We start from the raw sequence: 20,341 nt of genomic DNA, 5'->3' as shown, positions 1-20,341 counted from the left end.
AGCTCATACTAACATACGGTATGGGTATCTGGAACACAGCTCATACTAACATACGGTATGGGTACCTGGAACACAGCTCATACTAACATACGGTATGGGTATCTGGAACACAGCTCATACTAACATACGGTATGGGTATCTGGAACACAGCTCATACTAACATACGGTATGGGTATCTGGAACACAGCTCATACTAACATACGGTATGGGTATCTGGAACACAGCTCATACTAACATACGGTATGGGTATCTGGAACACAGCTCATACTAACATACGGTATGGGTATCTGGAACACAGCTCATACTAACATACGGTATGGGTATCTGGAACACAGCTCATACTAACATACAGTATGGGTATCTGGAACACAGCTCATACTAACATACGGTATAGGTATCTGGAACACAGCTCATACTAACATACAGTATGGGTATCTGGAACACAGCTCATCAACATACGGTATGTTAGTATGGGTATCTGGAACACAGCTCATACGGTATGTTAGTATGGGTATCTGGAACACAGCTCATGTCATCGGTATGTCTGTCAGTTGCAGGGATGCGCACTGCCCTCTCTGTACCCCCATGTGATGAGATCCTGCCTACCCTACTGCATCCGCTTCACAGAGCTCCTGAGTCGGGGAAAGAAAAGCCCAAAACATCCTGCGGCACAGGGTGCCTACACAGATACAGGAGGATCTCAGCTTGCTGGCCAAAATAGAGGAGATGATCAAGACGGACCCTCTGGAAGCTGGGCAACTATGTAGCGTAACCTCCTGGCTGGTTGTGGACTGTGATTGGTTAACATACTTTGTCAACAGTTTCTGTAGTCTTCGATCGGACCAATCCAGCAGTGAACTATCACATAGCATCCCTCCTATCACATAGCATCCCTCCTATCACATAGCATCCCTCCTATCACATAGCATCCCTCCTATCACATAGCATCCCTCCTATCACATAGCATCCCTCCTCCCACATAGCATCCCTCCTATCACATAGCATCCCTCCTATCACATAGCATCCCTCCTCCTATCACATAGCATCCCTCCTCCTATCACATAGCATCCCTCCTCCTATCACATAGCATCCCTCCTCCTATCACATAGCATCCCTCCTCCTATCACATAGCATCCCTCCTCCTATCACATAGCATCCCTCCTCCTATCACATAGCATCCCTCCTCCTATCACATAGCATCCCTCCTCCTATCACATAGCATCCCTCCTCCTATCACATAGCATCCCTCCTAGTCACATAGCATCCCTCCAGTCACATAGCATCCCTCCTGTCACATAGCATCCCTCCAGTCACATAGCATCCCTCCTATCACATAGCATCCCTCCTATCACATAGCATCCCTCCTGTCACATAGCATCCCTCCTGTCACATAGCATCCCTCCTGTCACATAGCATCCCTCCTGTCACATAGACAGACACATAATAGAGTAATTCTCACTATTCCTCTCTCCCCTACTCCCCCCCCCTTTCTCTCCCCCTATCCCCCTCCCTTTCTCTCCCCTACTCCCCCTCCCTTTCTCTCCCCTACTCCCCCTCCCTTTCTCTCCCCCTATCCCCCTCCCTTTCTCTCCCCTACTCCCCCCCCTTTCTCTCCCCTACTCCCCCTCCTTTCTCTCCCCTACTCCCCCCTCTCACATAGCTCCCCCTACTCCCCCTAGCTCCTCTCCCCTACTCCCCCTCTCTTTCTCTCCCCTACTCCCCATCTCTTTCTCTCCCCTACTCCCCCTCCCTTTCTCTCCCATAGCTCCCCCAGTCACCTACTCCCTCCTCCCCTACTCCCCCTCCCCTCTAGCTCCCCCTCTCCCCCTCCCTCCTCTCACCCCTAGCTCCCCCTCCTCCCCCCCTACTCCCCCTCCCTTTCTCTCCCTACTCCCCCTCCCTTTCTCTCCCCTACTCCCCCTCCCTTTCTCTCCCCTACTCCCCCTCCCTCTCTCTCCCCTACTCCCCCTCCCTTTCTCTCCCCTACTCCCCCTCCCTTCTCTCCCCTACTCCCCCTCCTTTCTCTCCCCTACTCCCCCTCCCTCTCTCTCCCCTACTCCCCCCCTCTCTCTCCCCTACTCCCCCTCCCTCTCTCTCCCTACTCCCCCTCTCCCTCTCTCTCCCCTACTCCCCCCCTTTCTCTCCCCTCTCCCCCCTCTCTTTCTCTCCCCTACTCCCCCTCTCCCCCTACTCCCCTCCCCCTCTCCCCTACTCCCCCTCCCCCTCTCCCCCTACTCCCCCTCCCCCTCTCCCCCTACTCCCCCTCCCTCTCTCTCCCCTACTCCCCTCCCTCTCCCTCCCCCTACTCCCCCTCCCTCTCTCCCCCTCTCCCCCTCCCCTCTCTCCCCCTACTCCCCCTCCCTCTCTCTCCCCTACTCCCCCTCCCCTCTCTCCCCCTACTCCCCCTCCCCCTCTCCCCCCCTACTCCCCCTCCCTCTCTCTCCCCTACTCCCCCTCCCTTCTCTCCCCTACTCCCCCTCCCCTCTCTCCCCTACTCCCCCTCCCTTTCTCTCTCCCCCTACTCCCCCTCCCTTTCTCTCCCCTACTCCCCCTCCCTTTCTCTCCCCTACTCCCCCTCCCTTTCTCTCCCTCTCTCCCCTTTCTCTCCCCTCTCTCCTTTCTCTCCCCTACTCCCCCTCCCTTTCTCTCCCCTACTCCCCCTCCCTTCTCCCTCCCCTCTCCCCCTCCCTTTCTCTCCCCCTCCCTTTCTCTCCCCCTCCCTCTCTCTCCCCCTCCCTCTCTCCCCCCTCCCTTTCTCTCCCCTACTCCCCCTCCCTTTCTCTCCCCTACTCCCCCTCCCTTTCTCTCCCCTACTCCCCCTCCCTTTCTCTCCCCTCTCCCCTTTCTCTCCCCTACTCCCCCTCCCTCTCTCTCCCCTACTCCCCCTCCCTCTCTCTCCCCTACTCCCCCTCCCTCTCTCCCCCTACTCCCCCCTCCCTTTCTCTCCCCTACTCCCCTCCCTCCTTTCTCTCCCCTACTCCCCTCTCCCTTTCTCTCCCCTCTCTCCTTTCTCTCCCTACTCCCCCCTCCTTTCTCTCCCCCTCTCCCCTACTCCCTCTCTCTCCCTTTCTCTCCCCCTCCCCCCCCCTTCTCTCCCCTACTCCCCTACTCCCTTTCTCTCCCCTCCCACTACTCCCTCTCCCTTTCTCTCCCCTACTCCCCCCTCCCTTTCTCTCCCCTACTCCCCCCCCCCCTTCTCTCCCCTACTCCCCCTCCCTTTCTCTCCCCTACTCCCCCTCCCTTTCTCTCCCCTACTCCCCTACCTCCCTCTCTCCCCTTTCTCTCCCCTACTCCCCCTCCCTTTCTCTCCCCTACTCCCCCTCTCCCTTTCTCTCCCCTACTCCCCTACTCCCTTTCTCTCCCCTACTCCCTCTCCCTTTCTCTCCCCTACTCCCCCTCTCCCCTACTCCCCCTCCCTCTCTCTCCCCTCTCCCTCTCTCTCCCCTACTCCCCCCTCTTCCTCTCCCCCTACTCCCCCTCCCTCTCTTTCTCCCTCTCCCCCTACTCCCTCCCTCTCTCCTCCCCCTCTCCCCCTCCCCCTCTCCCTCTCTCCCCTCCTCCCCCTCTCTCTAGGTTATGTACAAGGAGTTGAAGGTGGTCCATTGCGAGGCTCAGCTGAGATCCTTCCATGAGTGTAAACTCTTCCAAGAGATCCCTCTGAAGCAACGTAACGCCCTGCGAGTCTACGACTCTCTGAAGAACCACTGCCACAGGACGGGCAGTACCTACACGGAGCTCCCCACCCTGTGTGACGAGGTCAGGAGAGGGTGTAGCTCCGTGGTGGAGGTGGAGGTACGAGGAACACACGTCTGTCCACTTTGTGTTTTATGTGTTTGTTGGTTCGCTTGCTGAGGCAGCTCCATATGTATTTTTATTTTTTTTTTAAATTTCAAATGTAGTTAATTCGTTCGTACTTTCATTCAGGTGTGGGACGCAGTCCACTTCCTCAAAGAGCTGGGCGTAGTGGTACGGGATCGCCAGAAGGTGGCGCTGCAGAACCTGCATTCTTATGAGACTGGGATAGCTGAGTGCCTACGCTGTCTGGTGCAGGAAGAGCCCTGGGTTTTACCTCTGGATGTCATAGAGGTGCTGACTGCTTCAGCTCTGCAGAGGCTGAGGAAGAAGGGAGGGGATGGAGGGAGTAGGGAGGATCAAGGTGAAGTGGACTCTGACGCAGAGCGGAAGGCTAATGAGCTGAATGAAAGGTGTGATATGGATGGCAGCGCTGCAGAGACAGACCGTACTAGTACTGCTGTTAGAACAGCCAGCGGATACTCTGTCCCAGACCACATCAAACCTGAACCAGCCCCTACAGACCAGGGCCCTCCAGTAGATTTAGACCCAGACCAGGGCCCTCCTCCAGTAGATTTAGACCCAGACCAGGGCCCTCCTCCAGTAGATTTAGACCCAGACCAGGGCCTTCCTCCAGTAGATTTAGGCCCAGACCAGGGCCCTCCTCCAGTAGATTTAGACCCAGACCAGGTAAGTGCAGCAGAGATGATCTGCTTCAATCCGGTGACTGTGATCAGTGGTAAGGGGGGCTGTGGTAAGACCACGGTGGTGAGTCTGGTGTTCAAGGCCGCCTTGCAGCAGAGCCCAGAGAAGGAGGTCACGAAGGCATGCTGGGACTTTGAAAATGACTCCTTGGGGTCTGAGGCGTGGGAGGAAGCCGAGGCGTGGGAGGAAGAAGCCCGGTCGAAGAGTCTGCTCCCTCAGTTAAATGGGGAGGTAAAGGACGAAACGAAGTCGTCGTCGTCGTGGGTTTTACAGGGAGAGGACGAGGTGTTACTAACAGCACCCACAGGGAGAGCTGCGTCTCTGCTCACCAAGAGGACCTGCTTCAAGGCCTACACCCTGCACCAGGTTGGTACAGGAGACAGTTCTGGACTTCTAGAATGGTTCTGACCCAGTTCTGACTCAGTTCTGACTATCTGCTATTAGCCGAGTACAGAACATGTTTCTGAATGGCAAACATTAGCCTGGGTAAAGCTAGAAGTCACATTCTCATGTAGGCTTTGTCTCTGTAATAGAAAGGTATCGGTGAGACCAAAATAAACAGCTGAAATGTTTTATCACTTTCATGGTTTACAAAGGATTATTTGTGTAATTTGTAGGTCAAGTTTTCCACTTGTTTTCTGTCAGCGGCCATATTCACCGCTCACCGTGGCGGCCATACTCACCGTGGGCCCATCACCGTGGGCGGCCATACTGTTCTAAATGAACCAGTTGGCGGCCACATTGACACTCACCGTGGGCGGCCAATGGGCGGCCACACTCACCGTGGGCGGCCATTATACATTTTGAACATCAGTAGTCAGGTCCATGTGTTGTACCTTTTGAGAATGACCTTTTCACAAAGTTCAGTGTATGATGGCAATTTGCATATACTCCAGATTGTTATGAAGATTAATTGCAAAGTCCCTCTTTGCCATGCAAATGAACTGAATCCCCCCCCAAAAACATTTCCAATGGATTTCAGCCCTGCCACAAAAGGACCAGCTGTCATGTCAGTGATTCTCTCGTTAACACAGGTGTGAGGGTTGACAAGACTGGAGATCACTCTGTCATGCTGATTGAGTTCGAATAACAGACTGGAAGCTTCAAAAGGAGGGTGGTGCTTGGAATTATTGTTCTTCCTCTGTCAACAATGGTTACCTGCAAGGAAACACGTGCCATCATTGCTTTGTACAAAAAGGGCTTCACAGGCAAATATATTATTGCCAGTAAGATTGCACCTAAATCAACCGTTTATCGAATCAATCATTTATCGAGTCAATCCTCAAGAGGCGGGTGGACAAAAAAAAACACAAATTCTGACAAACTCCAAGCATTGATTATGCAAGAATGGGCTGCCATCAGTCAGGATGTGGCCCAGAAGTTAATTGACAGCATACCAGGGCGGATTGCAGAGGTCATGAAAAAGAAGGGTCAACACTGCAAATATTGGCTCTTTTCATCAACTTCATGTAATTGTCAATAAAAGCCTTTGACACTTATGAAATGCTTGTAATTATACTTCAGTATTCCATAGTAACTTCTGACACAAATATCTAACGACACTGAAGCAGCAGACTTTGTGAAAAATGTATATTTGTGTCATTCTCAAAACTTTTGTCCACGACTGTACATAGTGCCACTTCCAGAGGTCACAGATACCTAACCCCTCCCTCCTGTTCACTCTTCCCTGTCACCCTCCCTTTCAGGTAGTGTGGAGTTTCATGCATGCCAAGAAAGACCCCAACGGGGCTCCTGAGGAGTGGAAGTTTGCGCGTGTGCGCGTGTTGGTGGTGGACGAGGGCAGTCTGGTGTGTGTTCAGCTCCTCCACTCCGTCCTCACCATGCTCACCAAACACGCACAGCTCAGGAAGTTCGTCATCTTGGGTACGTTCGTTTTTTAGTTCAGGTTTAAGCTGCACATGTTCAACGTGTAGAGTGTGATGCCAACACGCGTGGGGGTGAAGGTGGAACAGAGTTGGGTAAGGTGAAGACTTCCTGTCCTATACAATGGACTTCCTGTCCTATACAATGGACTTCCTGTCCTATACAATGGACTTCCTGTCTTACACAATGGACTTCCTGTCTTACACAATGGACTTCCTGTCCTATACAATGGACTTCCTGTCCTATACAATGGACTTCCTGTCCTATACAATGGACTTCCTGTCTTACACAAGGGAAACACGATGTGGTCCACTAGACAGCTCGGAATCACTGATCTACAAATCACCTTGTATCCCAATAAACTCCTCCATTATCTGAATGACATCAGACTACACTGCTTAATAACCCTGCTAGGACTTAAGGGTTAGGACTTAAGGGTTAGGACTTAAGGGCTAGGGCTTAAGGGCTAGGACTTAAGGGCTAGGGCTTAAGGGTTAGGACTTACTGACTGTTTGTCTGGGGGATGCTGTCAGCTGACCACTATCCAGCCGGCCAACTTCTTGTCAAATCAAAATCAAGTCAAATGTTTTTAATCACATACACGTGGTTAGCAGATGTTAATGCGAGTGTAGCGAAATGCTTGTGCTTCTAGTTCCGACAGTGCAGTAATATCTAACAGGTAATCTAACGATTCCCCAACAACTACCTTTTATAGGGATGGAATGAGATTCTGTACATATATGGAGGAACGATGACAGGATGCAATAGATGGTATAACATACAGTATATACAGTTGAAGTTTACATACACTTAGGTTGGAGTCATTAAAACTCGTTTTTCAACCACTCCACACATTTCTTGTTAACAAACTATAGTTTTGGCAAGTCGGTTAGGACATCTACTTTGTGCATGACACAAGTAATTTTTCCAACAATTGTTTACAGACAGATTATTTCACTTATAATTCACTGTATCACAATTCCAGTGGGTCAGAAGTCTAAAAACAATAAGTTGACTGTGCCTTTAAACAGCTTGGAAAATTCCAGAAAATTATGTCTTGGCTTTAGAAGCTTTGGATAGGCTAATTGACATAATTTGAGTCAATTGGAGGTGTACCTGTGGATGTATTTCAAGGCCTACCTTCAAACTTTGCTTGACATCATGGGGAAATCAAAAGAAATCAGCCAAGACCTCAGAAAATAAATTGTAGACCTCCACAAGTCTGGTTCATCCTTGGGAGCAATTTCCAAACGCCTGAAGGTTCCATGTTCATCTGTACAAACAATAGTACACAAGTATAAACACCATGGGACCACACAGCCGCCATACCGCTCAGGAAGGAGACGCATTCTGTCTCCTAGAGATGAACGTACTTTGGTGTGAAAAGTGCAAATCAATCCCAGAACAACAGCAAAGGACCTTGTGAAGATTCTGGAGGAAACAGATACAAAAGTATCTATATCCACAGTAAAACGAGTCCTATATTGACATAACCTGAAAGGCTGCACAGCAAGGAAGAAGCCACTGCTCCAAAACCGCCATAAAAAAGCCAGACTACAGTTTGCAACTGCACATGGGGACAAAGATCGTACTTTTTGGAAAAATGTCCTCTGGTCTGATGAAACAAAAATATAACTGTTTGGCCATAATGACCGTCGTTATGTTTGGAGGAAAAAGGGGGAGGCTTGCAAGCTGAAGAACACCATCCCAACCGTGAAGCACGGGGGTGGCAGCATCATGTTGTGGGGGGGTGCTTTTCTACAGGAGGGACTGGTGCACTTCACAAAATTGATGCCCAAGTTAAACCATTTAAAGGCAATGCTACCAAATACTAATTGAGTGTATGTAAACTTCTGACCCACTGAGAATGTGATGAAAGAAATAAAAGCTGAAATAAATCATTCTCTCTACTATTATTCTGACATTTCACATTCTTAAAATAAAGTGTTGATCCTAACTGACCTAAAACAGGGACATTTTACTAGGATTAAATGTCAGGAATTGTGAAAAACTGTGTTTAAATGTAATTGGCTAAGGTGTATGTAAACTTCCGACTTCAACTGTCCATATGAGATATGAGTAATGTAAGATATGTAAACATAGTTTAAAGTGCCTAGTGAGTCTCTATGAAGGCAGCAGCCTCTGAGTTAGTGATGGCTGTTTAACAGTCTGATGGCCTTGAGATCGAGAGACTGAAAAACAGCTTCTGTCTCAGCTTTGATGCACCTGTACTGACCTGCCTCTGGATGGTAGCGGGGTGAACAGGCAGTGGCTCGGGTGGTTGTTGTCCTTGATGATCTTTTTGGCCTTCCTGTGACATCGGGTGGCGTAGGTCTCCTGGAGGGCAGGGGATGTGTTGTGCCTTGCGGTTGAGGGCGGTGCAGTTGCTGTTACCTGACGGTGATACAGCCCGACAGGATGCTCTCAATTGTGAATCTTTTAAAGTTTTGTCAGGGTTCTAGGTGACAAGCCACATTTTTTTTTTTCAGCCTCTTGAGGTTGAAGAGGCGCTGCTGCGCCTTCTTCACCACACTGTCTGTGTGGGTGCACCATTTCAGTTTGTCTGTGATGTGTATGCCGAGGAACTTAACTTTCCACCTTCTACACTACTGTCCCATCGATGTGGATAGGGGGGTGATGCCTCTGCTGTTTCCTGAAGTCCACGATCATCTCCTTTGTTTTGTTGACGTTGAGCGAGAGGTTGTTTTCCTGACACCACACTCCTACCTATAGGCTGTCTCGTCGTTGTTGGTGGTAATCAAGCCCACTACTGTTGTGTCATCTGCAAACTTGATGATTGAGTTGGAGGCGTGCATGGCCACTCAGTCATGGGTGAACAGGGAGTACAGGAAAGGGCTGAGCACGCACCCCTGTGGGGCCCCAGTGTTGAGGGTCAGCGAAGTGGAAATGTTGTTTCCTACCTTCACCACCTGGGGGCAGCCCGTCAGGAAGTATGGTCTGTTCCACAGTCTGCCTGTTTGTCTAGGTGATGTGCGTCAGCTGCCCAGTATCCAGCCAGGAAACACCTTGTATGGTCTGTTCCACAGTCTGCCTGTTTGTCTAGGTGATGTGCGTCAGCTGCCCAGTATCCAGCCAGGAAACATCTTGTATGACCTGTTCCACAGTCTGGGCCGAGCCCATTGGGCCATCGAGATGAGGACCAATCACAGAGCTGAGTCTCAACTCATCGTCAACAACGCCGGACAGTAAATATGGCATTGGTTTTTGTCTTTTAGTTTTCAAACAAACGTAAAAATACCACAGTGACTCTTTGATAATATAAAATAAAAATAACCATGAATTAATTCAGTATGTAAATAGAATAAAGTTCAGATAAAACTTTGCAAATTCAGATATTATTTATTATTATTTTTTTTTTAATTGTAAAATATTTTTTTTAACCTGTTTTTGTCATGTCCTGATACCATGAGAAACGAAAAATCCTGCGTCTGTCCTTTAAAAAAAAAAAAAAAAAATTAGAATCGCAGAGATGGGGATGAATCGTAGTTTCAGACCGCTCCACTACGACGCCATCTTGGATCTGAATGGAAGCTACACCATGCCCTCTGAAGACAAGAGGTTCATCCTCATCCTGCTGCCCAACACCACCGAGGACTCTGACTATGGTGAGAACACCGTGGACACCATCTGAAAACACAGAACACTACCAATATAATGCAACACAATATGTTGTTATTCAGACCTTCAGGTGGCTGTCGAACTCTTATTGGAAGCTGCTCCAGGACTGAAGAATGACGCCACGTCACAGTTCATCGCCTTCAGAAGGTAAGACGAGCATTACACAGTAGAGGGGTCAGACATGTAGAGGTTATCTACACCTATAACACTATAGGGACAGTAGAGGGTTCTCTACACCGTTGATACTACAGGGACAGTAGAGGGGTTCTCTATACTATAGGGACAGTAGAGGGGTTCTCTATACTATAGGGACAGTAGATGGGTTCTCTATACTATAGGGACAGTAGAGGGTTCTCTATACTATAGGGACAGTAGAGGGGTTCTCTACACCGTTGATACTACAGGGACAGTAGAGGGTTCTCTATACTATAGGGACAGTAGAGGGTTCTCTATACTATAGGGACAGTAGATGGGTTCTCTATACTATAGGGACAGTAGAGGGTTCTCTATACTATAGGGACAGTAGAGGGTTCTCTATACTATAGGGACAGTAGAGGGTTCTCTATACTATAGGGACAGTAGAGGGGTTCTCTATACTATAGGGACAGTAGAGGGGTTCTCTATACTATAGGGACAGTAGAGGGTTCTCTATACTATAGGGACAGTAGAGGGTTCTCTATACTATAGGGACAGTAGAGGGTTCTCTATACTATAGGGACAGTAGAGGGTTCTCTATACTATAGGGACAGTAGATGGGTTCTCTATACTATAGGGACAGTAGAGGGGTTCTCTATACTATAGGGACAGTAGAGGGTTCTCTATACTATAGGGACAGTAGAGGGTTCTCTACACCGTTGATACTACAGGGACAGAGAGGGTTCTCTATACTATAGGGACAGTAGAGGGTTCTCTATACTATAGGGACAGTAGAGGGGTTCTCTATACTATAGGGACAGTAGAGGGGTTCTCTATACTATAGGGACAGTAGAGGGGTTCTCTATACTATAGGGACAGTAGAGGGGTTCTCTATACTATAGGGACAGTAGAGGGGTTCTCTATACTATAGGGACAGTAGAGGGGTTCTCTATACTATAGGGACAGTAGAGGGGTTCTCTATACTATAGGGACAGTAGAGGGGTTCTCTATACTATAGGGACAGTAGAGGGGTTCTCTATACTATAGGGACAGTAGAGGGGTTCTCTATACTATAGGGACAGTAGAGGGGTTCTCTATACTATAGGGACAGTAGAGGGGTTCTCTATACTATAGGGACAGTAGAGGGGTTCTCTATACTATAGGGACAGTAGAGGGGTTCTCTATACTATAGGGACAGTAAGAGGGGTTCTCTATACTATAGGGACAGTAAGTAGAGGGGTTCTCTATACTATAGGGACAGTAAGTAGAGGGGTTCTCTATACTATAGGGACAGTAAGTAGAGGGGTTCTCTATACTATAGGGACAGTAAGTAGGGGGGGTTCTCTATACTATAGGGACAGTAAGTAGGGGGTTCTCTATACTATAGGGACAGTAAGTAGAGGGTTCTCTATACTATAGGGACAGTAAGTAGGGGTTCTCTATACTATAGGGACAGTAAGTAGGGGGGGTTCTCTATACTATAGGGACAGTAAGTAGAGGGGTTCTCTATACTATAGGGACAGTAAGTAGAGGGGTTCTCTATACTATAGGGACAGTAAGTAGAGGGTTCTCTATACTATAGGGACAGTAAGTAGAGGGGTTCTCTATACTATAGGGACAGTAAGTAGAGGGGTTCTCTATACTATAGGGACAGTAAGTAGAGGGGTTCTCTATACTATAGGGACAGTAAGTAGAGGGGTTCTCTATACTATAGGGACAGTAAGTAGAGGGGTTCTCTATACTATAGGGACAGTAAGTAGAGGGGTTCTCTATACTATAGGGACAGTAAGTAGAGGGGTTCTCTATACTATAGGGACAGTAAGTAGAGGGGTTCTCTATACTATAGGGACAGTAAGTAGAGGGGTTCTCTATACTATAGGGACAGTAAGTAGAGGGTTCTCTATACTATAGGGACAGTAAGTAGAGGGTTCTCTATACTATAGGGACAGTAAGTAGGGGGTTCTCTATACTATAGGGACAGTAAGTAGGGGTTCTCTATAATATAGGGACAGTAAGTAGGGGTTCTCTATAATATAGGGACAGTAAGTAGAGGGTTCTCTATAATATAGGGACAGTAAGTAGAGGGGTTCTCTATAATATAGGGACAGTAAGTAGAGGGTTCTCTATAATATAGGGACAGTAAGTAGAGGGGTTCTCTATACTACAGGGACAGTAGAGGGTTCTCTATACTACAGGGACAGTAGAGGGTTCTCTATACTACAGGGACAGTAGAGGGTTCTCTATACTACAGGGACAGTCGAGGGTTCTCTATACTACAGGGACAGTAAGTCGAGGGTTCTCTATACTATAGGGACAGTAAGTAGAGGGTTCTCTATACTATAGGGACAGTAGAGGGTTCTCTATACCATTGATACTATAGGGACAGTAGAGGGTTCTCTATACTATAGGGACAGTAGAGGGTTCTCTATACTATAGGGACAGTAGAGGGTTCTCTATACTATAGGGACAGTAGAGGGGTTCTCTATACTACAGGGACAGTAGAGGGGTTCTCTATACTACAGGGACAGTAGAGGGGTTCTCTATACCATTGATACTATAGGGACAGTAGAGGGGTTCTCTATACTACAGGGACAGTAGAGGGGTTCTCTATACTACAGGGACAGTAGAGGGGTTCTCTATACCATTGATACTATAGGGACAGTAGAGGGGTTCTCTATACTATAGGGACAGTAGAGGGGTTCCCTATACTATAGGGACAGTAGAGGGGTTCCCTATACTATAGGGACAGTAGAGGGGTTCCCTATACTATAGGGACAGTAGAGGGGTTCCCTATACTATAGGGACAGTAGAGGGGTTCCCTATACTATAGGGACAGTAGAGGGTTCCCTATACTATAGGGACAGTAGAGGGGTTCCCTATACTATAGGGACAGTAGAGGGTTCCCTATACTATAGGGACAGTAGAGGGTTCCCTATACTATAGGGACAGTAGAGGGGTTCCCTATACTATAGGGACAGTAGAGGGTTCCCTATACTATAGGGACAGTAGAGGGTTCCCTATACTATAGGGACAGTAGAGGGTTCCCTATACTATAGGGACAGTAGAGGGTTCCCTATACTATAGGGACAGTAGAGGGTTCCCTATACTATAGGGACAGTAGAGGGTTCCCTATACTATAGGGACAGTAGAGGGGTTCCCTATACTATAGGGACAGTAGAGGGTTCCCTATACTATAGGGACAGTAGAGGGTTCCCTATACTATAGGGACAGTAGAGGGTTCCCTATACCATTGATACTATAGGGACAGTAGAGGGGTTCTCTATACTACAGGGACAGTAGAGGGGTTCTCTATACCATTGATACTATAGGGACAGTAGAGGGGTTCTCTATACTATAGGGACAGTAGAGGGGTTCCCTATACTATAGGGACAGTAGAGGGGTTCCCTATACTATAGGGACAGTAGAGGGTTCCCTATACTATAGGGACAGTAGAGGGGTTCCCTATACTATAGGGACAGTAGAGGGGTTCCCTATACTATAGGGACAGTAGAGGGGTTCCCTATACTATAGGGACAGTAGAGGGGTTCCCTATACTATAGGGACAGTAGAGGGTTCCCTATACTATAGGGACAGTAGAGGGTTCCCTATACTATAGGGACAGTAGAGGGTTCCCTATACTATAGGGACAGTAGAGGGTTCCCTATACTATAGGGACAGTAGAGGGGTTCCCTATACTATAGGGACAGTAGAGGGTTCCCTATACTATAGGGACAGTAGAGGGGTTCCCTATACTATAGGGACAGTAAGAGAGGGTTCCCTATACTATAGGGACAGTAAGAGGGGTTCCCTATACTATAGGGACAGTAGAGGGGTTCCCTATACTATAGGGACAGTAAGTAGAGGGTTCTCTATACTATAGGGACAGTAAGTAGAGGGTTCTCTATACTATAGGGACAGTAAGTAGAGGGTTCTCTATACTATAGGGACAGTAAGTAGAGGGTTCTCTATACTATAGGGACAGTAAGTAGAGGGGTTCTCTATACTATAGGGACAGTAAGTAGAGGGGTTCTCTATACTATAGGGACAGTAAGTAGAGGGGTTCTCTATACTATAGGGACAGTAAGTAGAGGGGTTCTCTATACTATAGGGACAGTAAGTAGAGGGGTTCTCTATACTATAGGGACAGTAAGTAGAGGGGTTCTCTATACTATAGGGACAGTAAGTAGAGGGGTTCTCTATACTATAGGGACAGTAAGTAGGGGGGGTTCTCTATACTATAGGGACAGTAAGTAGAGGGGTTCTCTATACTATAGGGACAGTAAGTAGAGGGGTTCTCTATACTATAGGGACAGTAAGTAGAGGGGTTCTCTATACTATAGGGACAGTAAGTAGAGGGGTTCTCTATACTATAGGGACAGTAAGTAGAGGGGTTCTCTATACTATAGGGACAGTAAGTAGAGGGGTTCTCTATACTATAGGGACAGTAAGTAGAGGGGTTCTCTATACTATAGGGACAGTAAGTAGAGGGGTTCTCTATACTATAGGGACAGTAAGTAGAGGGGTTCTCTATACTATAGGGACAGTAAGTAGAGGGGTTCTCTATACTATAGGGACAGTAAGTAGAGGGGTTCTCTATACTATAGGGACAGTAAGTAGAGGGGTTCTCTATACTATAGGGACAGTAAGTAGAGGGGTTCTCTATACTATAGGGACAGTAAGTAGAGGGGTTCTCTATACTATAGGGACAGTAAGTAGAGGGTTCTCTATACTATAGGGACAGTAAGTAGAGGGTTCTCTATACTATAGGGACAGTAAGTAGAGGGTTCTCTATACTATAGGGACAGTAAGTAGAGGGTTCTCTATACTATAGGGACAGTAAGTAGAGGGGTTCTCTATACTATAGGGACAGTAAGTAGAGGGTTCTCTATACTATAGGGACAGTAAGTAGAGGGTTCTCTATACTATAGGGACAGTAAGTAGAGGGTTCTCTATACTATAGGGACAGTAAGTAGAGGGTTCTCTATACTATAGGGACAGTAAGTAGAGGGTTCTCTATACTATAGGGACAGTAAGTAGAGGGGTTCTCTATACTATAGGGACAGTAAGTAGAGGGGTTCTCTATACTATAGGGACAGTAAGTAGAGGGGTTCTCTATACTATAGGGACAGTAAGTAGAGGGGTTCTCTATACTATAGGGACAGTAAGTAGAGGGGTTCTCTATACTATAGGGACAGTAAGTAGAGGGGTTCTCTATACTATAGGGACAGTAAGTAGAGGGGTTCTCTATACTACAGGGACAGTAAGTAGAGGGGTTCTCTATTAAGACCTGTATCTTAACTGTAGCTGTTTGTTTTTCAGGAAGGAGTGTGCCTTGATCAATGAGCTTTGCTGCAAACATTACTGCGACCACCGCACCAAGTAAGTTACTGTACTGCTATAGGAAGTGATGCTGTTTCTACTGCTATAGGAAGAGCTGCTGTTTCTACTGATATAGGAAGTGATGCTGTTTCTACTGATATAGGAAGTGATGCTGTTTCTACTGCTATAGGAAGTGATGCTGTTTCTACTGCTATAGGAAGTGATGCTGTTTCTACTGCTTTAGGAAGTGATGCTGTTTCTACTGCTATAGGAAGTGATGCTGTTTCTACTGCTATAGGAAGTGATGCTGTTTCTACTGCTATAGGAAGTGATGCTGTTTCTACTGCTATAGGAAGAGATGTTGTTTCTACTGCTTTAGGAAGTGATGCTGTTTCTACTGCTAATGGAAGTGATGCTGTTTCTACTGCTATAGGAAGTGATGCTGTTTCTACTGCTATAGGAAGTGATGCTGTTTCTACTGCTATAGGAAGTGATGCTGTTTCTACTGCTATAGGAAGTGATGCTGTTTCTACTGCTATAGGAAGTGATGCTGTTTCTACTGCTATAGGAAGTGATGCTGTTTCTACTGCTATAGGAAGTGATGCTGTTTCTACTGCTATAGGAAGAGATGCTGTTTCTACTGCTATAGGAAGTGATGCTGTTTCTTCTGCTATATGAAGAGATGCTGTTGCTACTGCTATAGGAAGAGATGCTGTAGGGAGAGATGCAGTTTCTGCCACTGGGGGAGGAGGTTAGAAGAGTTTCTACTGCGGTGTAATGAGTGGACCACCAGATAGAGCTGTTGTACCAGTTGTAAAAAGGAAGAATGTGCAATGTGAGGAGGCAGAGGAGACTTGCCTCGTCTCCTAGATCTCGTTTGTTTCTGTTAGAAATCCCAGCTGGTCTCCTTATCTGTAGATAGATAAATAATTTGGGTTTGATGTGTCGATCTTTTTACCTCAGAAACAACAAGAACCGACTAGATTTCCAGCCGAGAGATAAAGTCTGCTGTACAAAGAACGGCTACGTCACAGACAGGAACAAGGAAGTGTCTCCTGAAGCAGAGGACTTGGAGAACAGCTACGTATCTGACAGGGACAGGACCAAGCAGAGACTTCCTGTTCTGGACGGAGGGGAGAGACTGAGAGGGAACGGGGCCACACAGAGAGACGGAAGTGGTGACAAAATGAAGAATAAAGAGCGTCTGTGTAACGGAGAGATATTCTTTATTAAACATGTGAGAAACGAGAGGACCAATAGTTACACGTGTTTTTAGGCTATTCTGTAAGCCGCTCAATTCTAATTGGCTGAGCCGTGCTCTTGGGTTGTGTCTCCTCCTATGACAGGACGTGACCGAGGAGGAGGCGGGCTCACAGCGGAGCAGGAAGCAGAGGTACTTGACTCTGGATGATGGTGACGGACGGATGCTGTGTGTTTCCTTCAGGGAGCTGCAGAGAGAATGTAAACTGCAACACGCCTGGGCTAGGACCATACACACCTTCCAGGTGGGAGTGGGAGTGTGTGTGGGAGTTAGTGTGTGTGTGTTTTCTCTGTCTCCATTCATAAACTGATGAGAGAATGATTTAAACTAAGCAGTTCAGTAGATTCTAACTAGTTAGACATTTTCTCTGATGGAATTCTTCAGTTGTACTGTACCTTCCTTCTCTGTGCGCCAGGGGTCGGAGACCGAGACGATTGTGTACGTGCTGGGTAACGGTAGCGTCCAGACGTGGAAACACGTGTACACGGCTGTGACACGGGGACAGAAACGTGTATATGTCATAGCCAAGCAGGAGGGCATGGCCTCGGCCATCAAGAGACGCACCATCCCACGTAACACCCGGCTGGGAACCCTGGTCAAAGAGCTGCTGGTCCAGCCTGGGGCTGAGGGGCAGGACCAACCAGACCAGAACCAAGCCCAGCCGGGCACACCTCGCAGGGCAGCCCCAGGCTTCGGGCCTACACAGACCACTCCTCTGGCCTCACAGACACCTAGCTGGTCTCTAAGGACCCCCTACAAAACCCCTATAGCAGCACCCAGACTCCTCTCTACGCCCAGCCTAGCAGTCCTACTTCAGGCCAATCGTGTCCACTCTCCGTCGGTCCTACCCAGGAAGCTGTGGAGAAATGAGCCTCCAACAGCTTCTCAGGCAGATGCCTCAGACACCTCTCTGATGGACGACATCACTTTCAGTCAGGCATATACCTGGTCGCCTATGAACAGCAGCTCTGAGGACCCCTCTCAGGAGCAGCCTGAGTCGTGTGAGGAGGAGGAAGGGATCGAGATGGAGGCTAGCAGCAGCGCTGTAGAGGATGGACACATGGGGAAGGGTTCACATTTAGCTGCTCGGTCTGGGGTTGAGAGCACCCCTTCCAAGAGGACGCTCAGTCCTGACAGTGAGGAACACAATGTGACTCCTCATAAACAGATCAAGGTAAGAGGAGGAGGTCCTGACAGTGAGAAACACAATGTGACTCCTCATAAACAGATCAAGGTAAGAGGAGGAGGTCCTGACAGTGAGAAACAGAATGCATCTCCTCATAAACAGATCAAGGTAAGAGGAGGAGGTCCTGACAGTGAGAAACAGAATGTATCTCCTCATAAACAGATCAAGGTAAGAGGAGGAGGTCCTGACAGTGAGAAACACAATGTGACTCCTCATAAACAGATCAGATCCTGACAGTGAGGAACACAATGACTCCTCATAAACAGATCAAGGTAAGAGGAGGAGGAGGAGGTCCTGACAGTGAGAAACACAATGTGACTCCTCATAAACAGGTCAAGGTAAGAGGAGGAGGTCCTGACAGTGAGAAACACAATGTGACTCCTCATAAACAGGTCAAGGTAAGAGGAGGAGGTCCTGACAGTGAGAAACACAATGTGACTCCTCATAAACAGATCAAGGTAAGAGGAGGAGGAGGAGGTCCTGACAGTGAGAAACACAATGTGACTCCTCATAAACAGGTCAAGGTAAGAGGAGGAGGTCCTGACAGTGAGAAACACAATGTGACTCCTCATAAACAGATCAAGGTAAGAGGAGGAGGTCCTGACAGTGAGAAACACAATGTGACTCCTCATAAACAGATCAAGGTAAGAGGAGGAGGAGGAGGTCCTGACAGTGAGAAACACAATGTGACTCCTCATAAACAGGTCAAGGTAAGAGGAGGAGGTCCTGACAGTGAGAAACACAATGTGACTCCTCATAAACAGACAGTAAGTGACTCCTCATAAACAGGTCAAGGTAGAGAGGAGGTCCTGACAGTGAGAAACACAATGTGACTCCTCATAAACAGGTCAAGGTAAGAGGAGGAGGTCCTGACAGTGAGAAACACAATGTGACTCCTCATAAACAGATCAAGGTAAGAGGAGGAGGTCCTGACAGTGAGAAACAGAATGTGACTCCTCATAAACAGATCAAGGTAAGAGGAGGAGGTCCTGACAGTGAGAAACACAATGTGACTCCTCATAAACAGATCAAGGTAAGAGGAGGAGGTCCTGACAGTGAGGAACAGAATGTGACTCCTCAAAACAGGTAAGAGGAGGAGGTCCTGACAGTGAGAAACAGAATGTATCTCCTCATAAACAGATCAAGGTAAGAGGAGGAGGTCCTGACAGTGAGAAACAGAATGTATCTCCTCATAAACAGGTCAAGGTAAGAGGAGGAGGTCCTGACAGTGAGAAACACAATGTGACTCCTCATAAACAGGTCAAGGTAAGAGGAGGAGGTCCTGACAGTGAGAAACACAATGTGACTCCTCATAAACAGATCAAGGTAAGAGGAGGAGGAGGAGGTCCTGACAGTGAGAAACACAATGTGACTCCTCATAAACAGGTCAAGGTAAGAGGAGGAGGTCCTGACAGTGAGAAACACAATGTGACTCCTCATAAACAGGTCAAGGTAAGAGGAGGAGGTCACAGTGAGAAACAGAATGTGACTCCTCATAAACAGGTCAAGAGGAGGAGGTCCTGACAGTGAGAAACACAATGTGACTCCTCATAAACAGGTCAAGGTAAGAGGAGGAGGTCCTGACAGTGAGAAACACAATGTAACTCCTCATAAACAGATCAAGGTAAGAGGAGGAGGTCCTGACAGTGAGAAACACAATGTGACTCCTCATAAACAGATCAATAAGAGGAGGAGGTCCTGACAGTCACAATGTAACTCCTCATAAACAGATCAAGGTAAGAGGAGGAGGTCCTGACAGTGAGAAACAGAATGTAACTCCTCATAAACAGGAGGTAAGAGGAGGAGGTCCTGACAGTGAGAAACACAATGTGACTCCTCAAGGTAAGAGGAGGAGGTCACAGTGAGTAAAACAGGGTAAGAGGAGGAGGTCCTGACAGTGAGAAACAGAATGTAACTCCTCATAAACAGATCAAGGTAAGAGGAGGAGGTCCTGACAGTGAGAAACACAATGTGACTCCTCATAAACAGATCAAGGTAAGAGGAGGAGGTCCTGACAGTGAGAAACACAATGATCAAGGTAAGAGGAGGAGGTCCTGACAGTGAGAAACACAATGTGACTCCTCATAAACAGATCAAGGTAAGAGGAGGAGGTCCTGACAGTGAGAAACACAATGTGACTCCTCATAAACAGATCAATGTCCTGACACTCTCCTCATAAACAGGTCAAGGTAAGAGGAGGAGGTCCTGACAGTGAGAAACAGAATGTATCTCCTCATAAACAGATCAAGGTAAGAGGAGGTCCTGACAGTGAGAAACAGAATGTATCTCCTCATAAACAGATCAAGGTAAGAGGAGGAGGTCCTGACAGTGAGAAACAGAATGTGACTCCTCATAAACAGGTCAAGGTAAGAGGAGGAGGTCCTGACAGTGAGAAACGGAATGTAACTCATCATAAACAG

At 47.7% G+C, this 20,341-nt stretch overlaps 1 protein-coding gene across 1 annotated transcript in view; it reads left to right on the top strand.

Moving 5' to 3' along the window:
- The window catches only part of LOC127926286 (DNA helicase B-like), a 30,880-nt gene that overhangs the window by 6,039 nt on the left and 4,500 nt on the right, over positions 1-20,341 (top strand). The window contains exons 3-13 of the mRNA XM_052511685.1: positions 3,574-3,792; positions 3,925-4,863; positions 6,204-6,381; positions 9,446-9,587; positions 9,862-10,007; positions 10,083-10,167; positions 15,475-15,534; positions 16,438-16,711; positions 16,821-16,979; positions 17,151-17,862; positions 19,201-19,247. Of these exons, the coding sequence (XP_052367645.1) occupies positions 3,577-3,792; positions 3,925-4,863; positions 6,204-6,381; positions 9,446-9,587; positions 9,862-10,007; positions 10,083-10,167; positions 15,475-15,534; positions 16,438-16,711; positions 16,821-16,979; positions 17,151-17,862; positions 19,201-19,247 (2,958 nt within the window). The 5' untranslated portion in view covers positions 3,574-3,576. The remainder of the gene's footprint in view (positions 1-3,573; positions 3,793-3,924; positions 4,864-6,203; positions 6,382-9,445; positions 9,588-9,861; positions 10,008-10,082; positions 10,168-15,474; positions 15,535-16,437; positions 16,712-16,820; positions 16,980-17,150; positions 17,863-19,200; positions 19,248-20,341) is intronic.

Source organism: Oncorhynchus keta, unplaced genomic scaffold, assembly GCF_023373465.1.
Source record: "Oncorhynchus keta strain PuntledgeMale-10-30-2019 unplaced genomic scaffold, Oket_V2 Un_contig_7309_pilon_pilon, whole genome shotgun sequence".
Lineage (NCBI taxonomy): Eukaryota > Metazoa > Chordata > Actinopteri > Salmoniformes > Salmonidae > Oncorhynchus > Oncorhynchus keta.
This window is presented reverse-complemented; position numbering and strand designations above follow the sequence as displayed.